The sequence below is a fragment of the Mesoplodon bidens genome (genome assembly GCF_964165515.1).
Source record: "Mesoplodon bidens genome assembly, chromosome: 5".
Lineage (NCBI taxonomy): Eukaryota > Metazoa > Chordata > Mammalia > Artiodactyla > Ziphiidae > Mesoplodon > Mesoplodon bidens.
Window position 1 is genome coordinate 100,173,858 of NC_138161.1, and position 26,684 is coordinate 100,200,541.

Consider the following 26,684-nt stretch of genomic DNA (forward strand, 5'->3'; position numbering starts at 1 on the left):
TGCTGCTCCGCCCGCCGGCCCATCTAAGGGAGCCGGCCCCAACGCGGCCGGGGTCCGCGTTGGGGCCGCCTCCCGGGCTCGGGAGAGGCGGCAGGGGGCGCTTGAAACGCGCGAGCCCGGGCCCAGTCTCTGCCGAGGCGGGTGGCTGAGAGCGGCGCCCGGGCCAGGGCGGGGGCGGGTCCACTGGCACGTGGAGGGGCCGGACGGGGTCTGTGGCTCTCCGCGTCCGGCCGGGAGGGGCCGGACTCGCCGGGGCTCTGTAGGGCCTGGGGCCGGGGGCTGCCGAGCCGTCTAAATCAGACTTTCAGGCCCAATCCCTCAGGAGCGGCGTCCTCTCTTGCTTTTCCGCTGGGGCCAAGGGCTCAGACCGGCCTGGCAGGGCCCCTCCACTCCGTCGGGGGTGAGAAACAAAGCTGGGGGGACTCGGAGGGGGACGCTAGGCCCAGAAGGGGGGTGCTTGGAACTGGGACCCTCGGTCTCTCTCATCCCCTTCCTTTCTCCTTGCCTTCTTCTCGGCTCCCCGAGGGAGGTGCACTTGGAGCAACTTGGCCTTCCGCTTGTGCGGGGGTGGAGGTGGAGAGGGAACGGGAAGGGGTGAGGCCAGAGGGGAGGGAGGTCTAGGTGCCTGGGAGTTGGGCGTGGGGGGACAGAGGTTGCTTCTCCCTGGCAGGGCCCAAGGAGAAATCCGAGTAGCTGCTGACGTCTAGCCGCCAAGGGGGAACGGCCTGCTGGCGCTCTGCGCTCTGCGTTCTCTGTAAGGGTCCGAAGAAGGATAGAGCAGAGGGTGGGGTGAGCACAGGTGGATGGGCAGTGTCAGAGATAGTGTCAGGGGAAAGGCGTGCGCCCAGGAAACAGGCAGTGTGCCGGAGGAGGCAGCACGAGGGTGTAGGGGCACGTGGGAGCAGCGGGGGTTCCCGGGAGGAGGGAGCAGTGTCCAGGAAGGGGGCAGTGTGAGAGCCGGCACCCTAGAGGAAGGGGCAATGTAAACGAAGAGGTGGTATCCGTAGGAGAGGATAGTGTCAGGATGAAGGAACACATAGGAGAGCTTGTCCAGGAGAGGGTCGTGGCGGGGGGAAAGGGCAGAACCGAGCTTAAGGGGCAGTGCTCAAGGAGGGCAGTGCGTGGGGGTTAATGCCTGCTGAAGGGGCGGTGTGAGGGAAGAGAGTAGGGGTGGGGACGGTGCAGGCTTTCCTCTTTCCCATGGTGACATCATGGCAAATTCCCAAACTGGACGGACCCGGCTCAGGTGACAGCCATATGGGCCGAGCCGGCCCGGGCCGGCCTGGGTGCCAGCTGGAGGGGCTGGGTCCTGAGCCCTGCCGGGCCAGCGCCCTGGGGGCGGGGTTCTTCTCCGCTCTCCCTTCGCACGGACTGTGCCCTCGGCGGGCAGGCAGACTGGCACGGTAGGGCTCGGGCCGGGCTTCTCTGGGCCAAGGATCAAGGTCCCTGGCTGGGGTAGGCCCCCAACCATTCCAGTCTTCCTGACCTGGCTTCTGAAGAGGGCGCAGTAGAACCACTGGAGAGAGCCGGACAAGACGCCGCCTCGGCCGGAGGTGGGACCTATCGTGTTGCCGCCCGGGGCGGAGTTATTTGGACCTGAGACCCGCCCTTAATACTGCAGCCTCTCGGAAAGAACCGTTCGGGGCGGAAGTTAAGAAGCCCCGAGAGCTAGGTGGCGGAAGTGGCCGCGTTCCTGCTTGTCCGTGCGCATGCGTTATTCTATTTCTTAGCCGCCGCTCTTCAAGCGCTTCCTTTTCCTTTCTCCTCTTTACCTCCACGCGAGGGGGTGCGCGTACCCCTAGTCGTCGTGGTCGCGCTCTCAGCCCCTCCGCTATTTTCGTGGCCCCCTCACCATGGCGGGCATCCTGTTTGAGGATATTTTTGATGTAAAAGACATTGATCCGGAGGGCAAAAAGTTTGACCGAGGTAAGTAAGATTTGGAGGGGCTGTTGGGGGAAGGGGCTAATCCTCTCGGGAACACGCCCCTGGGCCTCTAGTCCACCCATTTGACGTAGCCGACCCCTACCGGCAGGTCTTGGTGTAGGGACCTTTCTCAGGAAACATTTTACAGAGGAAACGGAGGCTTCGCGCTCTCCCTGGCTCTCCTGGCTCTCCCTGGCACAAGCTGTGCCCGGTGCCTGGATGGCCTTTTCTCCGGGCATCTTTCTAATCGCTACCCACTCAGTGCTAGGCGCTGTACTGTGCACGTTACACACACTTTATCTTACTTATTCCTTTCAAGAGCCTCCATGAGGGAGGTTGTGTCTTACCCATTTTGCTCTGAGAGACTAAGCAACCCACCCAAGGCTGTACAGCGAATAATCCGACCTCAGAGCCCATTGCCCTCAGAGTCTTTAGCTCTTTGTGAAATCCTCTCGGAGTCAGAGTTGACTGCTTGGTGTACAAGTCTTTATTCTGTCATTGATCAATAATTGTCCTTGGTGTCTCTTCTTTTGCCTAGAGACTGAGATGTTTTTTGGGACAAAACGCAGTTCTTACACAAGTTGATAATCCACTTAGCAGAGCACCTGGCACAGAGAGACAAAACCTTTGGATGAATGAATAACTTGCCCCAAATCAGGTTGTTTCTTAACCACCTAGGTAGGCCTAGAACCTGGATATTATTTGTTGCCAGAGGATCTTTGATTCTTTTCTGGGGATTCTATCCACTTGCCATAGGTTGTGTCCCCTTTCCTTCTTGCATATGTGGTTCTTTTTTTAAAAAAATTATTTATTTTTGGCTGCCTTGGGTCTCCGTTGCTGCACGCGGGCTTCTCATTGCAGTGGCTTCTCTTGTTGCGGAGCACGGGCTCTAGGCACGAGGGCTCAGTAGTTGTGGCATGTGGGCTCAGTAGTTGTAGCTCGTGGGCTCTAGAGCACAGGCTCGGTAGTTGTGGCACACGGGCTTAGTTGCTCTGTGGCATGTGGGATCTTCCCAGACCAGGGCTCGAACCCGTGTCCCTGCATTGGCAGGTGGATTCTTAACCACTGCGCCACCAGGGAAGTCCCTGCATATGTGGTTCTGATTGAGCCTGCACGTCTATGAGAGGCCAGTGGATACAGGTTGGGTTAGATTGAGTATTCTATTGCATCCAGCCCCCACAAAGTAGGAGTCTGCCCTGTGCTGAGGCCAGTGGATACAGGTTGGGTTAGATTGAGTATTCTATTGCATCCAGCCCCCACAAAGTAGGAGTCTGCCCTGTGCTGTAGGGTCTGCCCTGGGCCAGGCAATGACCTCTGCCACTCTTTCCCTATTTCCCTCCAGTGTCTCGACTGCATTGTGAGAGTGAATCTTTCAAGATGGACCTCATATTAGATGTAAACATTCAGATTTACCCGGTAGACTTGGGTAAGTATTGAACATAAACAACAGCAGGAGGCTTTTTGCCATTTCAGCTATTCTTCACCCTCTGATGCTGCTGTTATTTTTCAGGTGACAAGTTCCGGTTGGTCATAGCCAGTACTTTGTATGAAGATGGTACTCTGGATGATGGTGAATACAACCCTACAGATGATAGGCCTTCCAGGTGAGGGAGTGGAGCAGGGAGAACTTGAAATATGCCTGAGGACTAAGTAGATAAAGTGGTATAGAAAGACCCTTACTTAATTCATAAAATAAATGATTATCAGCAGAATCTATGTAACCTTAAGGAAATTGCTGCACTTAAGAATTCAGACATTCAGGTGTTTATCCAAAGCAGTGATTACAGTGTGAGTTGTAGCTTTTTGATGGCAGAGGAAATGACCACTGAATGACCTAGGCTCTGTGGGCCTTGTGTCTTGGGAGGGAGTTTGGTGTGATGCAGAGGCTTTTGAGCCCCACTCAGTTCACATCTCAGCTCTACCACTTATTTGTTGAATAACCTTAACCTCTTTCTTTTTTTCTTTTTTCTTTTTGGCTGCGTTGGGTCTTTGTTGCTGCGCCTGGGCTTTCTCTAGTTGCAGGGAGCGGGGGCCTAGTAGTTGCAGCGTGTGGGCACTAGAGCGCAGGCTCAGTTGTTGTGGCGCATGGGGCTTTGTTGCTCCGCAGCATGTGGGATCTTCCTGGACCAGGGATCGAACCCGTGTCCCTTGCATTGGTGGGGGATCCTTAACCACTGTGCCACCAGGGAAGTCCAACCTTAACCTCTTTCAACCTTAGTTTTCTCATCAGTAAAATATCGATGGTCATACCCAGCTCACAGGGTTACTCTGAGGACTAAATGACATTATGTTTGGAAAGTGCCTGTTATGATGCTGGCACTTAGTTACCAGTTACCATTTTTAAAGGGCCTCTTCTTGTTGTTAACTACATTTAAGAATAACTGCCACTATTGTTCCACAGGGCTGACCAATTTGAGTATGTAATGTATGGGAAAGTGTACAGGATTGAGGGAGATGAAACTTCTACTGAAGCAGCAACACGCCTGTAAGTTCCGCAGTCTTGTGAGAGCCCTCGCCCCCTCCCTTTTGTGAGAATTTGGACTATGCTCTGAAAATTTGGACCATGCTCAGGCTTCCTGGGTTTCTTTCCCCAAGCACCTCAGACCTAGGTGGGACCCGGGAAGAAACTGTTTTGGGAACAATTTTCAGTCTGAAATGTAGATTGCTCACTTTGCCCTCTGTCAGGACCTCAGGGCCTGGTGGTCCAAATGAGAAACTGGTAATCTAGCTGTGTGAAATGCCAAGGAAGGTTACTTCTCCAAGAACTAAATGCAGCATAAGTGATTAAACTGCTAGGCCTGTGTGTGTGTGTGTGTGTGTGTGTGTGTGTGTGTGTGTATGTTTTGCCACTCTGCAATCCAATCCCTAGTTCTTTGGTTTCTCTGCCCAATTTTTTTTTCTTTTCTTTAAAATCTTATTAAAACAACATGTGCCCTTTGTAAGAAATTTGAAAAGCAGAGAAGTAATGTGAAGAAGGAAAAAAGTCACCTATAGTTCTATAAACAGAGGGAATCTTTTACATAAACATTCTTGAATGTTGTAGGGTTTTTTTTTCTGTGTACTTTTCTTTGAGCTCGTGTTGTTTATTACAATGTTTTGTTCTGTTCTTTTTGCTTAATGTTATGTAAAACATGTTTCCCCATGTCAATTTTAAGCTATTCCTAAACATTTTAATAGCTATGTAACATTCTAGTAAACGGATATATCTTAATTGATTTGACCATTTCCTTTATTCTGGGCATGGAGTATCTTCCACCTTTGCCGATATAAAGAACAATTTGGTTCCTGATGACAAAGCTCTAGAAGGATGCCTTTTTTTTCTTAGGTTGGGTTGGAGAGCTGCTGAGTAACAGTGGCTATGGAGCTCAGACTCATGGGACTGGGTCTTCTGTTTCAGCTCTGCCTACGTGTCCTATGGGGGCCTGCTCATGAGGCTGCAGGGTGATGCCAACAATCTGCATGGATTTGAAGTGGATTCCCGAGTTTATCTGCTGATGAAGAAACTGGCCTTCTGAACCACCTAGGGAGCCAGCCTTGCTGCTTAGTCACGCAGGTCATGGACGTTCGTTCAAGCCCGAGTAGCAGTTGCTGTTGTTCACCTGTTCAGGAGGGGCTGGCTCTCTGTCCACTGTGGGTGCCTCTTTAGGAGGTCTGGACTCAATGGGAAACTGACTTGCCTGCAAAAGACCCAGTGGGAGAGCTTAAAATGAATCAGAAGTTGTTTTATGTATATGATTTTTTAAATTAAACTTTACTTTTTCAGACTCTTTTCCCCTCTTTTTTAGCAAAGTTTTTTCCATTTATTTTAAAACCATGTTTTCCAGTTTGCCTATGGTATATTATGTTTCTGACCCACAGCCAGATGATCACATGTCAATGTTAGGATCTATCCCAACATTTTGGTATCTGGGTTCAGGGTTATCTCCGTCTCCTGGCTGACTACCCCCAATATTTATCCTCCAGTGTGGTTTTCTGTCTGGGAGAGAGTGTTGTGCTTTTGGCTCCTGAGGGCACCACCCATTTGGCATAGAACCCTGAATAGGCAAGGAGCTCTGCTCGTGTTCTTCCAACACTTTCAGTGTCTCAGGAAGTCAGATCACGTTGACTTGAATGAGTTGCTTGCATAGCCTGGAAATGTTCGTCATTTTTATGGAAGCTTTGAGATGAGGCTTTTCGACACACGCATGGGACACAACTCTGAAGAGGAGAGGAAGAACGATTTGGTGGTTGTGGAAGCAGGTGGAGGAGTTAGCTCTCTGCTTTACATTCTAGTGGTGACCCGGAGGGAGGGTAAGTGGTGGTGGTTTTTACCAGTGACACTCAACAGGGAGCTGCCTCACAGACCAGTGAAGTGGACAGGGCAGCAATACCAATGAGGTTTGGCAGTTCAGTGCCAGTGCCTGGGACAATACAGCAGTCTGACTGCAGTCACTAATCTAATTTATCAGTGGGGGAAGAGCAAAATTGAGGAAATGGTGATGCTTACAAGGACTCCAGCATTGGAGCTGGGTCTTCAGCCTGGCATTTGAGGTCTCAGACAGTACATGAGACTCATTTCCCCTGGGAAGTTCAGGGTAACAATCCAGAAAGATCATAAGTGTGTATTAAGTTGTCTCTCTTTTTTTTTTTTTTTGCGGTTACACGGGCCTCTCACTGTTGTGGCCTCTCCTGTTGTGGAGCACAGGCTCCGGACGCACAGGCTCAGTGGCCATGGCTCACGGGCCCAGCAGCTCCGTGGCATGTGGGATCCTCCCCGACCGGGGCACGAACCCGTGTCCCCTGCATTGGCAGGCGGACTCTCAACCACTGCGCCACCAGGGAAGCCCAGTAGTTGTCTCTTTTGATCTCCCGGTTTTGCCGTGAGAGTTGGTCCTCCTGCTGGGATGCCTGGGGTATTTCCTTCCCCATCATTTTCAGGTCTTCACAGGAGGTGTTAGAAATAGTATTTAGGGAAATGGGTTGAAAATGAATGGCCTCTGTAGGGGGGAGGAAAAGGTGTTTCTTTTGCTTTACTGTGGGGTGGGGGTGAGGGGAGAGGGAAGTAGGAGGTGAAGTGGGAGTTGGGATGAATTTTTATAGAATCCTAGAACCTCTGACGTGCAGTTAAATTTTTTTGTAGGGGTTGGAGAAGGATGGATTTAGCTTGGAGAGGGAGAACCTAATTACCGATAACAGTTTGCGGGGTAGCTAATAGTTTGCAGGGTAGTGTAGCAGACTGTCCTAGCTGCCCTGGGGTGGCAGAAGAAAGAGAACTGGTGTACAGTTGAATAGAGAGAAGAGCGTCCTCGTTGTAACAGTTTTTTGTCTTTTCTGTAAAGGGAAGAAGGGACTGAATCAGCCAGATAGAATGATTTGGGAATTGGTTAGATGCTCAGTAGAGGCAAGTTAGTTCCCACTGGAGAAGCCCATGGGTTATTTACGTTTGCCCTAGGGTAAGTCAAATGCCAGTACTGGATGCCTGGAACTTTCTGGCTACGTACTTCTTGCAGTTTTGCCATCTTTGTCTCTCAGCTGACTGTCTGAAAACCCCTTAATTCTTTGTCTCTGGTCCCTTTGGCATCTCTTGTACTGGGTGCTGGCTTTCATGTGCCATAAAATGTTTCATTTGTTCATTAAAGTTAACCTACTTTAATATTTCAGTAAGTTAAAATTTCCACTTACTATTCTCTTGACTCCATGCTGGAATTTGTAGTGTGGATGAACTGATTTTCTACCATGCGGAAACTGACACCATCCGAGATTTGGACGGCACTTCTGAGCTTTGTGCGTTTGTTGACTTTTTCTCCATGGCAACTGTTCTGTCCATGGGGTGGTGGGGGGAGACACCTGGAGATGCCTAAATTGGTCACTCCACCAAGAGCTTTGGTTTTCTACTCAGAACTCTTTAACTGTTGATGTGTACTCCCTAAGGACTTGGAAATTTTTTCCAATAAATAGAGTCACTGACTGATATACTGGACAGTGCACCACACTGGGGAATGTATGGGCTCCAGACTAAGTCAACCTAGGGTGTTTCTTCTCCTGTTCACAGGCTGTGAAACCACTGGGAACTTGCCGGGCTTCTCTGAGCCTGTTTCCTCATCCGTAAAGCAGAGATGATAATACCTACCTTATAGAGATGTGTGAGTGTTAAAAAAGATAATGTGCATAAGTTTCCTGACATACTGGCTTCCATTCTACTGTTTTGGAATGCCTTTAATGACCCTGGGGTTTTATGGTAGTGTTTGGAACCCTAGGTTTCTGGCTCCTCTACCTACATGCTAACTTTTCCTGTCCTTTGGGGAGTTGAGGTGGGAGAGGAAAAAGCTTCCATTAGTTTTCCTACAGACAACTGGAGGTAGTGTTGACCTTGCAGTGGAGTGCTTGGGGCAATATAAACCTCTGCTTCCCAAGCACCATGGTGGCATTTATTCAGAAAGCCCCATAAGCCTGACTTCTTTTCTAGAGATCCCCTGGCAGAGTTTATGGTGTCACACAGGGTTGCTTTTTAGATAATGTACACTTCTGGGAATTGGGAAATGAGCCTTCAACTTGCACTTGACTTGTGCTTGTCCCTCCTGCTGTTTGAGCTCTAGGAGACTGACTCAAGCCACTTCCTGCATTTCCCCCTGACCTCCACAGGAGGGAGGCAGGAACCCACGCCTGGTGAAGCTTCCTGCTGAGCTGCTGAAGTGCTGGCTGTTTGCTCAGCTGTCACCTCCAGGTCTCATCTTGTCCGACTGACCCCTCTGCACAGCCTTACCTGGGGTGTAAGGCTCTCCAAAGCTTCCTGTTAGCTTTTTCTCAGGGAGGGGGGATCTGTTGCCCATGAGAAGAACATCTTCCCCTCGCTTTGCAGGTAGCTTTTGGTTCCTCTCGTTTATTCTGTCTTTATACAGTCTCAGTTTTGTCTATTGCGTAGGAACTGCTTTTCTGAGAGACTTCTCATTCATTTTTCAAGGGTAAGGATCTCCTAAGAAAAGGAGATCAGAGCCCCATTAAGAATGGTAATAAAGGCGGTAAAGAGACTAACCTTAGTTCTGAGCAGAAAACCAAAGCTTTTTTCTGTTATAAGCCCTACCTCCCGTTCAGAAGCTAGGCCAGGCCAGGCCTTTGCAGAATTATCATATGAAAAAGAGTATATAGAGGGCTTCCCTGGTGGCGCAGTGGTTGAGAGTCCGCCTGCCGATGCAGGGGACACGGGTTCGTGCCCCGGTCTGGGAAGATCCCACGTGCCGCGGAGCGGCTGGGCCCGTGAGCCATGGCCGCTGAGCCTGCGCGTCCGGAGCCTGTGCTCCGCAATGGGAGAGGCCACGACAGTGAGAGGCCCGCGTACCGCAAAAAAAAAAAAAAAAAAAAAAAGAGTCTATAGAGTAATAGTAAGTTATAAATTTGTTCAGAAAATAGACCAGAGATAACTAACTGCTCTGGTGAACATTATTAATAGTTAAAAAAATCGCTTTTGTAGTTTTATGGCATGTAGTAAAAAATTATACTTTTTCTGTCCTGCATGTCTCCCTTCACCCGGGCTTTGGGTTTCAGGTGAAAGCAGGAAATCTGGTAAAGGCATACCTCGGAGATATTACAGGTTCAGTTCCAGACCATCACAATAAAGTGAATATCACAATAAAGCGAGCCACACAAATTTGGGGGGTTTTTTTTGGTTTCCCAGTTATGTTTACATGATACTGTAGTCTATTAACTGTAATAGTATTATGTCTAAAAAAAAAAAGCAATGTACATACCTTCATTCAAAAATACTTTATTGCTAAAAAATGCTAACCATCATCTGACAACACAGGGTTGTCACAAACCTTCAATTTGTAAAAAATGCAGTATCTGTAAAGCATAATACAATGAAGCGCAATAAAATGAGGTATGCCTGTATAGCTGCAGTTGTCTCCCAGGGCCTCTCCTCCGAGTAAGGGGATTGTACTTGGGAGGCGATGCTGATGTCGGCAGTGCCCGAGTACCTTACTCTTCCTGAGACAGATTCTGGAAGTGAGAGTGGGCTGCAACTAGAAGACGACTGGTAGAGTTGGGTGTGATAGCAGAGGGGTCAGGAAGCAGGGGTTGGAGCTGGACCGTGGGGATGGGCAAGGTGGGTGAAGGAGAGAAGAGTGTGTACTGTCCAGGAGGAGGATGGGCTGGGGAAGGAGACTCTCCAGGCTGGAGGTAGGGTGGCAGGGAGTCCATGTCTGAAGTTTCCGGAGGAATATCCGGGGCTCTTAGGGCCCTGGGTGTGGGTCCAGGAACGAGTCCGTGAATTCCACTCAGGGGTCCATGTGTCCTGTTCAGGTGTCCAGGGGTTTGGTCTAGGGACCTGGAGGTTTGGTTCAGCAGACCAGGAATCTTGGCTCTGAATCCCTGCAGCCTGTTCAGAAGTCCAGAGCCAGTAGTTCTGGCTGAGACACTGGAGTTTGTCTCCAACAATCCAGAAGTCCTGTTTGGGAGCTTGTTCAGTATGAGAAATGGAGAGGTGTTCCCCAGGAGAGCTGTGGTAGGTGGGGCCCGCTTGGCACAGAGGGTGGGTCCCACTACAAGCAGCAGGAAACGCACCTTTCCTCGGAGCAGTCGTTGGAAGCTCAGGAAGATGGCACTTGGATCCTTGTGAGCTGTGGTCCTTCCCTGTGCAGAAAGCTGAGGGCAGAGGATGGGCCTGAGGCCAGAGACCTGGGCCAGATATCATGCCTCCCTGTCTATGTGGGAAAGATAAGGTACCAGAACCCAGGCTTTGTGGCTGGAGGGAGCACTCCTTCGCAGGTCAGCTCTTCCACCCTCAAGATTTCTAAAATTCCCCTTTCTTCCCTCAGGTCTTCTGAGGGGACCGAGTCAGAAAAGAAAGACAGCTTCTATAGTTCCCTTGACTGGGGACTTACCTGGGTTCCTAGGAGGCCCTGCAGGGCCCCAAGGAGGAGGCGGACCTGTCCAGAAAGCTGCACCAGTAGGGATGAGAGGCAAGTGGGTCCCAGTTGTCCCCGCGCTGCCATCACTGCCTCCAGCAGAAGGGTCGCGGCTCCCAGAACGTCCTGTGCCTTGGTCTGCTCCTGGGAAAGAGATGGAAGAGAGAAGCAGACAGCTTCAAAGGGTATGCTAATAGCGGGTGGGGAGCCTGTAAGAGTAGCCAGCAGAATGAATCATAGGAGCTGAGAATTGGACAGGACCTAGGTCCCACCCAGTACAGGAATTCCTTCAGTCTCCCGACAATTGGTCATCAGCCTCTGCTTGAATAACGCCAGTGTCCAGTAACGCAGCCTGGTCTCACATGTAATTTCAGTGAGGAAAGCTCTTTTTTTTTTTTTCTTACATTATGCTGAAATCTGCCCTATTAGAGCTTTTACCTCTTGGTTCTAGTGCTGCAAATCTACTCTTTCTGCTACAAAACCAGGATCATATGCTTTAAAAAAAATTAATGTAGATATAAGACCATCATAAAGATTATAAAGATGAAGGGAAGGGGCTTGCTGATAAATGGCAGAGCTAGAACTACATGGGATCACTAGCAATTACCCTTCCTCCCTGGCCCAGTCCCCCAGAAGACCTGAGGGAAGCAAGGGAGTTAGTTCTAGGGATCTTGAGGGGAGAGGAGCTGACCTTCTAAGCAGTGCTCCCTCCTGGTAGGTTTCCTGAGTGAGTCTCAGACTGAAGCACTTCATGCTCTACCACAAGACTGACACTCTTCTCCAAGCTAATCACACAAGCTTTATTATTGTTTTAAACCATTCCTTGCATAACATATTTTCTAACCTCTCACTGTTCAGGTTGCTTTCCTCCTTTTGGAAACATGCTAGTTTAATATGGTCCCTCTGAGTAAATTAGCATGTTTCTAAAGGAGGATGGCTAGTACTCAGTGCAGTAGTTTAACTGCAGTCCACTCAGAATAGAGTTTTTTCGGAAGATTTCTACCATGTGGATGTTAAACATCTAAAGCCACCTATGAGCCCTACCTTTTTAAGTAGCTACTTCCATAATGTTGTTACAATGCTAAGTTTGGGGTCAATCCACCCCTCCCCGGTCCTTTACACAGTAAGTACTAGGGCTAGAAGTTTATATGAGGGAAGTAGGGACACTGTGGCCTGAAAGCTGGAATAGGACTTTATTCAATTACTTTTCACATCTAGAACTTTATATACATCTCTGTTAAATTTCACCTTGTTTTTGACCTAGCCTTCTAGCAGTTTGAACCTTAATTCTGTTTTTTGTTATTTTAGCTGTGCGTCCCAGTTTTGTGTCATCTGAGGATGACAGATCAGTCTTCTTCACACCAACTTAAGAAGGCTGAACAGAAATAGGTCAAAAGCATGGCCATGAGAGACTTCTATCCAGCTTTTCATGGTGGTCAACTTTGACTCTATTTTACATACTGGACCACAAGCCATCATCTTGTCCAGAGGATATCCCCATAGTAGATTGTACGTTGGGTTAGGGTGGCCAAACTGAAGGTGAGATCTTTTTAGGGAGCTCAGGAATTTTGAAAAATCCATGGGAATCAGTAGGAAACACATGAAGACAGGATTCGGGAAACCAAGGGAAAGGATGGCTTTCTTACTGTCTGGGTTTTCCATTCTCCCAAGCTGAAGTCCACAGCAGGCAGCAGGACGGGTGTGGACAAAGGGTTAACGTCTGGGCACTGGCTCTGTTGAAAAAGATTGGTGGGGGGATGATGGAGAGGGCGCTGAAATAGAGGGGGTCATGGTGGCCCAATTACCAGGACAGGCTTCCATGAAATATAACAAGACTAGAGCTTTTAAGAGAGGGTTTGATTGTAAACCATAATCCTTGTAAAGGGGTGGTAATCAGGGGGGTGGGGCGGGGTGGCCTTACCGAAGACAATATTAGAAGAGTGGTGATTGGAGGGAATGAGAGGAAGTGATGGGAGTCAGGGTATCTCACCAGTTAGGTGGATAGTGGGGAGAGTGCTTGGGGATTCTCACCAGTCTGCTGTGAAGGACATGGGAGTCACGAAGCAGTTTATTTAGGAGTCGGGGGTCACAGGCAGGAGGAGCCGGGCTGGACAGAGTTAGTCTTGCAGTTAGGAGAGGCATGACCACGAGGAGCAATTCTTAGATGAGGAGAGGTGAGGTTGAAAGGGGCGGATAAGGAAGAAATCATTGTTGGGTGGTGGTCCAGGAATTCCCACTTAGGACCCAGACCTGAAATCCAGGGAATCTGCCTCTCAGAGGCCTTATTCCTGGGAGATTGAGGTCCCCCTGCCCCCGCACCACAGCACATCTCCTTTCTCTTTCCCCTCTACCAAGTTTTGATTTGGCCCTAGGTCTCTCAAGGGTTTTCTTACCAGTCAGCTCCATTCTGGCCAGGCTGTCTGGTTGGAGTGGCTCCCTGTATGGGGCCTCTCCCCTGAATCCGTCCTGGGGCCATGGAGGCGGCTTGGGCTCTTGCACTTCTGGGCAGAGTGGGGTGGGGCACAGGTGGGGCACAGGTGGGCCAAGGAGGAGGGTCTAGAATCTATCCTGCAAGTGACAGGAATAATGAACATTATCGAGTTTCCAGGAAAACACTCTGCCTGGCTGGTGGAACAGATGCTGGGAGGGTGTGAGATGCTGACCAGCCTAGGACTGCTAAAGCTCGGACTGCTCCCATATCATCTTGTGATGTTAGCATACGGCATCTCCTCTTTGTCAGGGTTCCTCAGGACGTCTGAGGCGGCTCTGGTGCCCCTGCCCCCTGCCGAGAGCTGCAGGACAGGATGTATACACACACATCTAATTGGCCTCAAAGTCTGAGCAACCCTGTTTGGTTGGAGAAAATCTGGGATGGGGACAGAGAAGGGAAGTATTGTGGCACAAGCCTGGAGAAGAGATTGGAAATGGGATACAGGGCCAGGACAAGGAGCTAGCAAACATGTACAGTGTGCTCAGGGGTAGCTTGGGGAGTGGGGTTGAGGAGGGAAATTGGGCAAAAATGAAACTTAACTACTAAAGGTCGGTGATTAAAAGATTGAGAAGGTGGTGTAGGAGAAATTAACCTCTCATTCTTTTTCTATTTACCCCAACATACAAAGCCTCTTGGAGTTTTTCTTTGTACTCTAAGTTCTGAAATACTGGGTTATCCAAGGTGAAGAGATGGGCTAACAGTCCTGGAACTTCCTTCCTGAAGCAAGTTGCCCAGGAATGAGCACAGGCTGGGTGAGATGATGCCCACCTTGCAGGGCTTACCTCGCCTTAGACACCCACCATATCTGTCTCCTAGCCTGCACCTTCCTCCCTGCCCCCTCTGCAGACCCCTTCCGGTTCCTTTGCAGGACCCCACACATGGCTTCCTCCTTCTTTCACAAGTTGTGCAAAGAGGCCTGCACCTGATTCAATATTGGGATTTCCTGTAGGTCTGTCAACATGCATGAGCCCTCCTCCCATTACCCTCTCCTTGTGCCCTGGCTTGCCTGGCCCAGCTTCCCCAGCCCCAGGATTCAGAACCTCGTGAGCTAACTAGGAATGACTGGGTAAGAATGGGGACTGGGGCTGTGTCCAGCTTGGTGCTATGTTCCCTAAGTCCAAAAAAACACCTCCTTATTTTCCCCCCGGGCCCATGTCCCCTTTCCTTAGGGCCAGCCGCGACTGTGCTGTATTCCACCAAGTCTGTGATCAGTCCCTCAGAACCCAGCACCCCACCCCCTACCCCTGCTCTGTCCTGCTCCTCCCATTCTGGGAAGGCTACACTCTTCTCGACAAAGGTCAGTGCCTGCAGGTTCCAGTTTGCCTGCCCCTCCCCCAGCAGAGAGCCCAGTTCTTCTTTCCTGTCCTTCCCACCCTCACTGAACTCCAAACCTTGCTTGCCACTCACCGGGTGGAGAAGGGCTCCAGGACCCAGGTGCGGAGCAGGCGGCACTCTGGGGAGCAGATGGGTAGGAAAACAGGTGGCGTTGGGGCATAGCCCCTCCAGGGCAGTGGGGTCACACGCCTGCCCAGGCCACTTCTGCCCAATCAGAGAGCAGGGAGCCACTAGACACTGGCAATGGCCCCCGGAAGTGACGCCTTCTCCTCCCACCCGCGTAGGACCTGGAGCCCCTGCCTGGACCATGGTTCACTAGCGGAGCCCCAGCTCCTCCACCCACGCACACCACACAGAGGATTTGAACAGGGGGATCTGTCTTTCCCTAGGAGATGGGAAATCTGGGACCTGGTTGGGGGAGAAGATGGGAGAGAAACGGGTTTTTTCCAGGAGGATTCTGGCAGGACACTTTTGTCCCTGAGGAAGAGGCACGGAGGTCTGGCTTTAGACTGGTGGGTCTCTCAGTTCCTGGCTGTCCAAATTTCTTTTCCCTGGACACCACACCTGCTGCTAAAATCTACTAGGACTCTTGCTTTCCTGCTTTTCTCGCCAATCACCCTCTGGGGGTCATGTCTTATGCCCCCTTTGCAAGTGGGAACGTGGGTGTCGCCTGTATTACAGAAGACCCTGTCAGGGGTCGGTGTTACCAGGAAGCAGTTTGGACAGTTTGAGAGGCCTTCAAGCTGAGGGGGTGCCTGTGCTGGATTAAGCTGTGCTCAGGTGCCACTCTGTTGGGGCCCAGTGGCTCCGATGGCTAAGCCCACTTATCTCTGTGCCGGTGCCCTCTTTGCCTGCCCGGTCTTTCTCCCTCTTCCATCTCCTACCACTCCACATGTGACAAGAGGAATAACCAGGCCCATGTGTCCCTGTCTTAGGAAAGACAGCTGCTGAACCTCCCCCGCAAATACCTCCCGCTGGCCCCCCTCTTCCTTTGGCCCTGGCTCTAGTTCCTTTGCTTTCCCCTCAGTCCCACTCTCCCCACAGTCCGTCCTCAGGGGCCTCCTGGCCTGACCTTGTTCCCATCCCCCCCTCCCCCCTAGTTCTTCCTCAGGCTGTCTCCTGCTCCTCCTCCCCAGGATGGGGCTGTCTGCTAAAGAGTATGGCCTAGATCCCGGAATTCTCCAGTTCAGCCAGACGAGATGCCTCCCAAGATTAGGAAGGAGGGTGCCGGGATGGTTGGGAGGATGGTGGGAGAGTGGGGGGTGGGAGGGGGCAGGGAGGCTGTCATGACCAGGAAACCAAGACAAAAGAGGTTGTGGGTAGGGTGGAGAGACAGAGGGTCCCCAGGGTGAAGGGAGAGGGTGGGAAAGTGCGTCAGGTTGGGGATGATGATGGTTGGATGGGCCTGAGCACAGGTAACTGTAGGGAGAGAAACACTGTCACCAGACAGAAAGGGGATACTATCTGTTTCTGGCTAAGTTCCTATCCTGGGGAACAGTAGAATGAGGAGAGCTCAGAGAAGAGGTAGGACACAGGCTAGGCAGTGAGAGTGGTGTGGGCTTTGAGAGGTGCTGTGGGCCCAGCGTCAGGCGAAGAGGAGTTGACGGGACTTTTCTGCACGTAGTCATCCTTAAAGACAACTCTTCATCCTTCCTGCAGGAACCCAGTCCTAGCTCAGTGGCCGGCCCAGGCCTCGGGCAGTCTCTGCCCCTCCCTGGTCTGGGGCTCCCATCCTGGGCCGGACACGCACCTCCTGGTCCAGCTTGGTGGGGGGCGCTCCAGACCCGCCTCTCCTCCCCTCTTTGCGCCCCCTGGTCCCTCCCCTCCCCTCCCCTCCCCCTCCCCCTTCCCCTACAGCCCCTCCCTCCTACCCTGCCCGGTTCCAGCCCCTCCCTCCCATCCCCCATTCGCGATCCGGGCCGCTGCTGCTGGGCCGGACCCCCCGGGCTCAGCCCGGCCCCTCGCCGAGCCGCCGCCGCCGCCCCGTTTGCTGAGGAGGAGGCCCCCGGCCGGGGCGCCGGGCGCGGGGCATAAAACGGGCCAGAGCCGTCGTCCGGGGCACTAGAGCCGCGTACGGCCCGGGTCAGCGGCCGCCCGCCCGCCCGCGCTCCTCCCGGCCGCTCCTCCCGCCCCGCCCGGCCCGGCGCCGACTCCGCGGCCGCCCGACGAGCCCCTAGCCGCACAGCTCGGGCCCTGGCCCCGGCCCCCTCCCGCCGTACCGCCCCCGGCCCGGCCCTCCTCCCACCTCCCTCCTCCCTCTCCAGCTCCCTCCTCCCTCCCGCCTCCCCAGCTGTCCCGTTCGCGTCATGCCGAGCCTCCCGGCCCCGCCGGCCCCGCTGCTGCTCCTCGGGCTGCTGCTGCTCTGCTCCCGGCCGGCCCGCGGCGCCGGCCCCGAGCACCCAGCGCTGCCCATCCGGCCCGAGAAGGAGCCGCTGCCCATTCGGGGAGCAGCAGGTAGGTGGACGCCCCTGGGGAGGCGCGGGCGGGGAGTCCTGCTCGGGGCAAGTCTGCGCCCGCCCGGAGGGGGCGCCGGGCGCAGGTGGCTCGGTGCGGCGGGCGGCCCGGAGGGGTGGGCGGGGGCCGCGAGGCGCGTCGCGCCCGGGGCCCCGGGACGCGCCTCGCGGCCCCGGGTCCCGGCCGGCAGCGCCCGGGGCGGGTACACGGTAGGAGCGGGACAGCTGCCGCCAGCCAAGTCCGTCCCCGTAGGCTGCTCCTTCGGCGGGAAGGTCTATGCCTTGGACGAGACGTGGCACCCAGACCTGGGGGAGCCCTTCGGGGTGATGCGCTGCGTGTTGTGTGCCTGCGAGGCGGTGAGTGGACCCAATGGCCGTGGCCGGGGCCCTCGCGGGTCGGGGACCGCTGGGGTCTTGGGACGTCGGAGGGACTCGGAGTTGCTGAAGAAAGAGAAGTCAGTCTGTAGATATTTGGGATATTTTTCTGACGGAGGAAGCGGGGAGGAAGAGCCCCCTTCAAGTCTCAGGTGTTGCCTATTATTGATCACCCACTGTGTGTCAGGCTCTTTGCCAACTCCATTTCATCTGTCTCTCGCTTAACTCCTAGTACAACCATGCTAGGTAGATACTATCATTACTCCCATTTTTCAGATAGGGATCCTACGGCCCAGAGAGGTTAAGTAACTTGTCTAGAGTTATGCAGCTTGTATGTAGCAGAGCAGTCTCACCCCGTGGGAAGACCTTGCCCTGGTCCCGTGCCTCCTCCCGGCTCGCCTTTGAGTCTCACCAACAGCGTCTTGCCCTCACTCGGTTTTCCCGTCTTCTCTGCGAGCAGCCTCAGTGGGGTCGCCGCGCAAGGGGCGCGGGCAGGGTCAGCTGCAAGAACATCAAACCCGAGTGCCCAACCCTGGCCTGCGGGCAGCCGCGCCAGCTGCCCGGACACTGCTGCCAGACCTGCCCCCAGGGTAAGGCCCGCTCCGCGGTGAGAGGAGGGCAGCAGGGCCGCGATGCTTAGTCCTGGGCCACGCGGATGGAGCGAATGGAGCGGCCAACTGGCCCTCCTCGTGCCCAGCTGAAACCCGCGTCCCCCACCCCCGGTGCAGAGCGCAGCGGTCCAGAAAAGCAGCCAACGGGCCTGGCCTTCGAGTATCCGCGGGACCCAGAGCACCGAAGCTACAGCGACCGCGGGGAGCCTGGAGCTGAGGATCGGGGGCGTGGAGACGGCCACACGGGTAGGCAGGGGCTACGCAAGTGAGGACCGGGGTCATGGCTGGGGCCGGGCTGCAGCAGCGGGTGACAGTACTAGGGATATCTTCCTTCCCTCACAGACTTCGTGGCGCTGCTGACAGGGCCAAGGTCGCAAGCGGTGGCACGGGCCCGAGTGTCACTGCTGCGCTCTAGTCTGCGGTTCTCCATCTCCTACCGGCAGTGAGAAAGGGGAAGGAGGGAGGAGGGGTCAGCTGGGGGCCAGGGAGGGAGAATTGGGAGAGGCTGGAGGGGCTGCTTCTGGCCCAGGCTCGGAGTCCGTGCTCAGGGGACTCTCATTACCAGGCTGGACCGCCCTACCCGAATCCGCTTCTCAGACTCCACTGGCAGCATCCTGTTTGAACACCCTGCAGCCCCTACCCAAGATGGCCTGGTGAGATGATGCCGTTTATGAGTGCTTATCCAGTCTGGGCGCTGTGCTGAGAGCATGTTCTGCATTACCTGCTTGGGTCCTCACAACAGCCCAGTGGGAGAAAGGCACTGACATTATGATGCCCATTTTACAGATGAGGGAACTGAGGCTCAGTAGCAGAATGTGACTTGCTCAAGGTCACACAGCTAGTAAGTGGTGGAGCCAGGATTTGGACCCTGGCATCTGGCTCCAGGGCCCCTTCTCAAACTTCCTAGGAGGGCCTGGGGGCAGCTTCCCATATTCCTTCCTCACCAGACATGGGCCTCTCAGCAGGCCTGTCCTGCATTCTGAGTAGAGTCTTCTTGTCTCTCTGCTCCAGGTCTGTGGGGTGTGGCGAGCAGTGCCTCGGTTGTCTCTGCGGCTCCTTAGGGCAGAACAGCTGCATGTGGCACTCGTGACACCCAGTCACCCTTCAGGGGAGGTCTGGGGGCCTCTCATCCGGCATCGGGCCCTGGCCGCAGGTGAGGGGAGCAAACAGCTCCTGGACGTGAAGTTTGGAGTCTTCTCTACCCCCAGGAATGGAGTGGGCTGAGGAGGGGACTTTCTGGTGGGCTCTCATGGTCCTTTCTCCCCCAGAGACCTTCAGTGCCATCCTGACCCTGGAAGGCCCCCCACAGCAGGGCATAGGGGGCATTGCCCTCCTCACGCTCAGTGACACAGAGGACTCCTTGCATTTTTTGCTGCTCTTCCGTGGGCTGCTGGAAGCCAGGAGTGGGGGTAAGTGGGATGGGGGCAGCACATGTGAGGAGGGTAGGGAGATCACCTATGTTTCAGAGGTGTCCACATGTGCGGCTGTTGCAGGACCAACCCAGGTTCCCTTGCGGCTCCAGATTCTACACCAGGGGAAGCTACTGCGAGAGCTCCAGGCCAATGCCTCAGCCCAGGTGAGCAAGGGTCTGGCTCTTACTGCCACCGGCTCTGGCCTATTGCTGTGCCCACCATACCCTGCTCTGCCCCCAGGAGCCAGGCTTTGCTGAAGTGCTGCCCAACCTGACGGCCCAGGAGATGGACTGGCTGGTGCTGGGGGAGCTGCAGATGGCCCTGGAGAGGGCAAGTGGGCCAGGGCTGCGCATCAGTGGACACATTGCTGCCAGGCAGAGCTGTGATGGTGAGGCAGGGCGAAGCCTGGCACGCCGGGTACACACAAGTGAGAGGCACAGAGAAGTGCCAGAGGAGGGGCCGGGTGGGTATAGGAGGGATCCTGGGGGCTGGGGCTGTGAATGGCCATGCAGCGAACCTCCTTCCACCTGTCTTGCCCCTCTGCAGTTCTGCAAAGTGTCCTTTGTGGGGCCGATGCCCTGATCCCCGTTCAGACAGGTGCAGCCGGCTCAGCCAGCCTTACACTGCTAGGAAACGGCTCCCTGATCTACCAAGTAAGAGTTGGGGGATGGAGGAGGTGGGAGGGCAGCAGGGCAGGGCAGCAGGGCAGGGCGGGGCTTTAGCCTGCAACGGTTCAGGGCCCAGGCCTTCTCTGCTACTCCAGTTTGCCCTCCCTGACCCTGCCCTCCAGGTACAGGTGGTAGGTACAGGCAGCGAGGTGGTGGCCATGACGCTGGAGACCAAGCCTCAGCGGAGGAACCAGCACACTGTCCTGTGCCACATGGCTGGACTCCAGCCAGGAGGATACACGGTGAGTGCTTCAGGCAGAGCAGAGCTGCAGGTCCCAGGCACCAGAGCTGACAGTGCAGGGGGCTGTGGGAAGCCATGCTGGACGAGCAGGGATGTTCCGCATCATTCACTCACTCACAGGCTCTCTCACTGATGCACTGATTCACTGGACACATTTTTAGTGAGCCTCAGGCTAAAGACTGCAGTACAAAGAAGATCAGATGTGGCCCCTGTCTTCAGAAAGCTCATGTCAAGTGGAAGGAGTTACACAGGGAGACCAGTGCAGCAGATCACGTAATAGTAAACGTGATCGCAGTGGCTGCTATTTATTGAGCCTTTCTACGTGTCACAAACTGTACTGGTTGTCTTGCTTCTGTTATTTTTGGCCCTCACAGTACTCATTTACTAGATGGTGAAGTGAAGGATCAGAGAGATTAAATAACTCCTCACGATGGTTGCATAGGTAGGAAGTGGCAGGGAAGGGACTTGAACCTGGGCCTGCCAGGTTCTTAGCCAGTGTTACTGGTGTGTGGAAGTGTGTATGGGTTTAGTGGGGGCACAAAACATGGAAAGGGTTCAGAATCTTGGGCTTGTGTGAAAGCTGAGGAGGGGTTCATCTGGGACCTGGCAGGCTACAGCTGGGGCTCACCCTTCCCTGCCCCCCAGGCTGTGGGTGTCTGCCCTGGGCTGGGAGCCCGGGGGGCTCATATGCTGCTGCAGAATGAGCTGTTCCTGAACGTGGGCACGAAGGACTTCCCAGATGGAGAGCTGCGGGGGCACGTGGCTGCCCTGCCCTACAGTGGGCACAGCGCACGCCATGATAGTGAGTGCTCCGGGGGTCTGCCTGCCCTTTGGTGTCATCTAACCTGTGACTCAAGCATGTGAGGGATGGTGCCAGAGGGCCAGAGCCTGGCGTGGTGTCTTTCTCTGTGCCTGAGCTCCAGTTGGCATCTGGAGAAGGTGGGGATGTATAGGGTGGCCCTGCCGGGAGACCCTCCCTGTTACCACACACAGTGCAGGGCTCTCACTTGCTGCTGCCCCAGCCCTGGGCCTGTGGACAGTGCCGGGCAGCTTGTGGAGTCCGTGTTGGGGGAGATGGGGAATGCCGGGATGGAGTCGCTGCTCTAGGCCACCTTCTCATCTGTCACCTCTCCTCTGTCTGGATCCAGCACTACCTGTGCCCCTGGCAGGAGCCCTGGTGTTGCCCCCCGTGCAGAGCCAGGCGGCAGGGCATGCCTGGCTCTCCCTGGATACCCACTGTCACCTGCACTATGAAGTGCTGCTGGCTGGGCTTGGTGGCTCAGAACAGGGCACCATCACTGCCCACCTCCTCGGGCCTCCTGGGATGCCAGGGCCCCGGCGGCTGCTGAAGGGATTCTATGGCCCAGAGGTGAGGACGTGATGGTGGGAGGCAGTTTGGAAAAGATCTACTTTCTCACATGAAAGGCTGTGTGGGCCTTTGGCAGGAGAAGCAGAGAGCAGGCAGCCTCAGGAGTCAGACAGACCTGGGTATGAATCTGACTCAGCCTTTTATTATCCATCCTCTCTCCTGCATCCTACTCTGGTGGGATCCCTTGGATAGTATGTAATATCCTGAACCTCCAGAGGGGTATGTGGGATGGACCAAGCCCCTGGCGTGGGGTGGGTTGCCATGGAATCGGGGCTAGAGAGACCTGGCTTCTGAGCTCTACACCATGGCTGCTGGGCTTTGCTATCCTGGAGGCCTTCCTTAATCTCCCTGGGCCTCAGTGTCCTTACCCGCGAATTGGGAGTGGTAGGCTCAGCCCTAGAGTGCCTTGTTCCCGTCCCTGATTCTGTCTACTCACAGGCCCAGGGCGTGGTGAAGGATCTGGAGCCTGAGCTGCTGCGGCACCTGGCACAGGGCTCTGCCTCCTTGCTGATCACCACCAAGGGGAGCCCCCAAGGGGAGCTGCGAGGGCAGGTAGGCAGGCAGTGCGGGCCGGTGGGGATGGTCCAGGGTTGGGCTAGCACTGTGTGCCTTAGTCTGTCGCTTGCTTTCTCTGAACCCCGGGGCTGGTAGAATCACACACACTCCCTCCTGGCAGGTCGGGAGGCTGAAGCCAGACGAGGTACTTAATGAGGCTGGTAGCTGACCACCTGTCCTTGGCAGCTGGGATGATTGCCGTGGATAATAGCATCCTCCTGGGGCGCAGGGGCGCTCAGGGTGTCTTGGGCTGACTGGCTGCTGCTGGTGGAGACGCAAGGGGGAGCCCGGGCGCTGCCTCAACCTGCCTCTCCTCTCAGGTGCACGTCGCCAACCAGTGCGAGGCGGGCGGCCTGCGCCTGGCGGCAGCAGGGGCCGAAGAAGTACGGGTGCCCGGGGCTCTGGATGCAGTGGTGGCCGAGGCGGCCGCGCTGCCCGCTGTGCTAGGCCCAGATGCCCCAGCGCCAGCCAAACCTGGTGGCCCTGGGCGGCTCCGAGACCCCAACACCTGCTTCTTCGAGGGGCAGCAGCGCCCCCATGGGGCTCGCTGGGCTCCTAACTATGACCCGCTCTGCTCGCTCTGCACCTGCCAGGTAGGAGGCCCTGGAAGGGCACACTGGGGCCTGGGTTCTGGGTCAGGATCGCAGTCAACCCCCAACCTCTCCCTGTAGAGACGCACGGTGATCTGTGACCCCATGGTGTGCCCGCCACCCAGCTGCCCAAGCCCGGTGCAGGCGCCGGACCAGTGCTGCCCTGTGTGCCCGGGTGAGTGCCCTGCAGGAGCGGAGAGGGTAATGGAGGGTCCACCGTGCGGGCATGAGGCCTCTGCGGAGGGAAGGAGGGGGCCACCGTCTGCTTTCACTACTTCTTTGGATCCACAGAGAAGCAAGATGTTGGAGACCTGCCGGGGCTGCCGAAGAACAGGGACCCTGGAGAGGGTGAGCAGAAGTGGGTGTGGAGGGGTAGGGAATCCAGAGGAGCTGTTGGGTGGGACCGGGTGGGGGGGCTGGGTGGGAGGGGGAGAGTGTTTATGGGGGTGGAGGGAGGCTGAGGGGCACAGGTTACAAGTGACACCTGACAGGCTTCATCAGATTCACTGGCCCACAAGTGGGCCCTGCGGTTAGACTACTGTGGGGTTGGCCTGAGGCTCAATCCTTGGTTGTGGGCCCAGCCAATGAACTCAGTGCTAATGGCAGCTGGGCACTATCCCCCACCAGGCTGCTATTTTGATGGCGACCGGAGCTGGCGGGCAGCGGGCACCCGGTGGCACCCTGTCGTGCCCCCATTTGGCTTAATTAAGTGTGCTGTCTGCACCTGCAAGGTAGGGCCACCCAGTCTTCTCTGGTGCTGGGACCCAGCGGGTCTGCAGAGCTGGGGAGGGGGCTGGTAGGAGAGGAAAGCCCAGTCTTGGTGAGGAGGGCTCAAGGATCAAAATAACATGAGAAGAGTTCCCTGGGCTCCGAGAGCTGGCGTCCTATAAAGGAAAAGGGCGCGGGCTGATTTGGGTGTGAACTCTGGCTCTGCCAGCTGACTAGCTCCATGTAACCCTGGGCACTTTCTGTGTGTCCCTGAGTCTCACTTTCCTCTCCCGTAAGCAGATGTGTTAGCACCTACCTTGCAGGGCCACAATGAGGATTTGAGTTCAGGTACATAAAAAGCCCCAGCCCAGGGCCTCTGAGTCAAAGGCCGTGGGTGTATTACTTTTGAGGTACGGGAAAGGAGAGGGAGGAAGCAGGAGGCTTATGTGCTTCTCCTTTTCCCTGATACCCCTCACTCAATGGATCCCTACAGGGGGGCACTGGAGAGGTGCACTGTGAGAAGGTGCAGTGTCCCCGGCTGGCCTGTGCCCAGCCTGTCCGTGCCAACCCCACTGACTGCTGCAAACAGTGTCCAGGTGAGGGGGGTGGGCACTGAGGCTTCTTGGGGCAGATAAGGCTTTTCGTCCTTGTCCTGGGTCGGGGGGGGTGGTGATGCATGGTGAGGGGATGCCTAGTGAGGGTGGATGGAAGGGATGTCTCAGCTAAATCAGTATTTACCCAGCATTGCTCTGTGCCTAGCCTGGAGCCAGGGATCTACATGCGCTGGAAAGAATGTGCATGTGTTAGTGGGCTGTGATGGGATCCAGTTCCTGTCCCATCCGTCTACCCATCCATCCATCCATCCATCCATCCATCCATCCATCCATCCTTCCATCCATCCATCCATCCATCCATCCATCCATCCATCCATCCATCCATCCATCCATCCAAATTTATCACCTACTAAGTGCCAGAAACTGCTGGGTGACAAATAAAACCTGGATGGCCCTCACAGAGCTCACATCTACTGACCTCTTCCTCCTTCCCTCCTTCTCTCCCTGCCAACAGTGGGGTCAGGGGCCCACCCCCAACTGGGGGACCCCATGCAGGCTGATGGGCCCCGGGGCTGCCGTTTTGCAGGGCAGTGGTTCCCGGAGAGCCAGAGCTGGCACCCTTCGGTGCCCCCCTTTGGGGAGATGAGCTGTATCACCTGCAGATGTGGGGTAAGTGAGGGCTTGTATGAGGCGGGCACTGGGGGTCTGGCCTGGGGGAGGGGAACTTCCCAGGGAGGGCAGACTCCTGGGGGCGGGCTTCCCCCAAGAGGCTGAAGGCCGCTGTGCCCCAGCGCCTCAGGGACCCTCAGGATCTGGTCTGTCCTGCACCAGGCAGGGGTGCCCCACTGTGAGCGGGATGACTGTTCACTGCCACTGTCCTGCGGCCCAGGGAAGGAGAGCCGCTGCTGTTCCCACTGCACAGCCCGGCGGCGGTGTAAGTGAGGGGCCTGGGGCAGCAGCTCCGGGCTGCCTGTGGGACGCCTGGGGAGGGAAGGGAGCCCCTGCCATGTGGCGGGAATAGCACCCACTGCTGCACAAGTGCCACCCCGTCCCCCCCGTCACAGCAAACTTGTGGACTTGTTCTTGATTACCTTTTCTTTAGGAATGAGATTTCTGCCGCTCAGAGGAATCAGGCAACTAGGCTAAAGTCATGCAACTGGTGTGTGCTGACTTGCTTAAAAAATTCTGATCTTTCTGGGACCAGAACAGAGGAGCTCTGCTGTGCCCTCCCTGCCACCCTACTCCCTCACTCCTCTTCTAAAGTTCACTCCCTCTGTCTCCAGCAGTTGCAGACACCAGGACAGTTGCAGAGCTGGAGAAAGAAGCTGAAGGCTCCTAGGGAGCAGTCAGAAGGCCGCGTGACCAAGAGGATGGGGCCTGGGCTGGGGGAGGAGGGGCGCCGAGGACCCCGCATCCTCCTGCGGGAAATCCAGTGCCTTTGGCCCCTCTTTTCTGCCTCTTCTCCCTCCCCCACTACCTCTGGGAACCACAACTCCACAAGGGGAAGGGGTAGCCAGGGCCGACCAATGCCATGTCCACTCCAACTTCGGCCTTGTCACCCTCTCGCCTCTGCCTTGGAAGCCCAACCCCTTTCATTCTGTACATAATGTCACTGGCTTGTTGGGATTTTTAATTTATCCTCACTCAGCACCAAGGGTCCCCCCACTTCACTCCTGCTGCCCCTGAGCTGAGCAGAGTCATTATTGGAGATTTTTGTATTTATTAAAACGTTTTTTTCCAGTCTTTGGGCTAGTGGTTGTTTCTTTGTGACCAGGGGCCTGAGTGAGCCCCAGTGGAGAAGGGTCTGAGGGTAGGCAGGGAGAGAGAGGGCCACCGGCTCCTGGGGCTTCCCTCTGACCCTTGGGGAGCGGCAAGAGACCCGGGGAAGGGGACAGGATGGCACAGCAGTGGACTGGCAGGCCTGGATTCCGCAGAGGGGCTTGGGCCGTCCTTGAGATGGAATAGAGCTTCAAGAACTCAGGCAACCTGAAGCAGGATTTGGACACTAGTTTCCAGTGACCTGCCCGGGCTGGCATTTTTGCTGAGTATTATAGTGTCTCAGAACTGTTGCTGGTAGGATTTAAAATTTGATCTGTTACCCTGGGGTCAGTCAGGCCTTCTGCTTTGCAGAGAGTTTGACTGGGTTTCTGAGCTTCTCCGGCAGAAAGAGACAGAAGGTAAAACAGGGGCTCTGGTCAGAGGAGAAATGGGGTGGTTCTGATACACCTGGGTTTTGAAGAGAAAACTCCCTCACGTACAGCCCTCCACTTTGCCACTTTTTACTTGAGAGTCACCTTTCAGCATTCTCCAGTGACTTCCCTTGGCCATCTTTTATATGCCACATCGGATTTTGGGTATGTCACACGATGAACAGCCACTCGGAGCCATCGCATGGTGGCGCTGCTGGCAGCTGCCAGTTCACTTTGGGCCAAGTCAGTGTCCATGCGGGTATTTGAGTAATTTATGACTACAGACTGCAGAAGATGCCTTCTCAGGGCTGAGGGAGAAATGGGGGCT

The 26,684-nt window shown here is 55.0% G+C and overlaps 3 protein-coding genes across 5 annotated transcripts; 2 read left to right on the top strand and 1 right to left on the bottom strand.

Annotated features, from left to right (window-relative positions):
• The first annotated feature begins 153 nt into the window (after positions 1-153).
• Positions 154-5,700, top strand: POLR2H (RNA polymerase II, I and III subunit H). Of its 2 annotated transcripts, none has more exons than XM_081234398.1 (5): positions 154-400; positions 3,266-3,349; positions 3,434-3,527; positions 4,325-4,408; positions 5,321-5,700. In XM_081234398.1, the coding sequence occupies exons 2-5, from the start codon at positions 3,301-3,303 to the stop codon at positions 5,436-5,438; spliced, it is 345 nt and encodes a 114-aa protein (XP_081090524.1). In that variant the 5' UTR covers positions 154-400; positions 3,266-3,300; the 3' UTR covers positions 5,439-5,700. The 2 variants fall into 2 exon arrangements, with proteins under 2 accessions (XP_081090524.1, XP_081090523.1); XM_081234397.1 differs by lacking the exon at positions 154-400 and adding an exon at positions 1,197-1,926.
• A 3,953-nt stretch (positions 5,701-9,653) lies between these two features.
• Positions 9,654-13,263, bottom strand: THPO (thrombopoietin). 2 transcript variants are annotated; one of them, XM_081236057.1, is made up of 6 exons: positions 13,199-13,252; positions 12,837-12,964; positions 12,452-12,538; positions 10,782-10,949; positions 10,462-10,542; positions 9,881-10,345 (listed from the first exon to the last, which is right to left on the bottom strand). In XM_081236057.1, exons 1-6 carry the CDS (start codon positions 13,209-13,211, stop codon positions 9,962-9,964), a joined length of 861 nt encoding a protein of 286 aa, XP_081092183.1. In that variant the 5' UTR covers positions 13,212-13,252; the 3' UTR covers positions 9,881-9,961. The 2 variants fall into 2 exon arrangements, with proteins under 2 accessions (XP_081092184.1, XP_081092183.1); XM_081236058.1 differs by having other exon boundaries at positions 9,654-10,542; positions 13,199-13,263.
• Positions 13,264-14,998: 1,735 nt separating this feature from the next.
• Positions 14,999-25,626, top strand: CHRD (chordin). The gene is given in 26 exon segments (XM_081236056.1): positions 14,999-15,143; positions 16,896-17,097; positions 17,100-17,132; positions 17,135-17,224; positions 17,227-17,441; positions 17,920-18,049; positions 18,188-18,316; positions 18,413-18,512; positions 18,636-18,723; positions 19,082-19,223; positions 19,339-19,479; positions 19,564-19,646; positions 19,723-19,870; positions 20,029-20,135; positions 20,273-20,392; positions 21,037-21,193; positions 21,540-21,760; positions 22,199-22,312; positions 22,636-22,908; positions 22,987-23,080; positions 23,197-23,253; positions 23,533-23,636; positions 24,107-24,209; positions 24,682-24,836; positions 24,999-25,101; positions 25,454-25,626. Coding segments are annotated over 26 exon segments (3,282 nt in total). The 5' UTR covers positions 14,999-15,023; the 3' UTR covers positions 25,507-25,626.
• Positions 25,627-26,684: the final 1,058 nt, after the last annotated feature.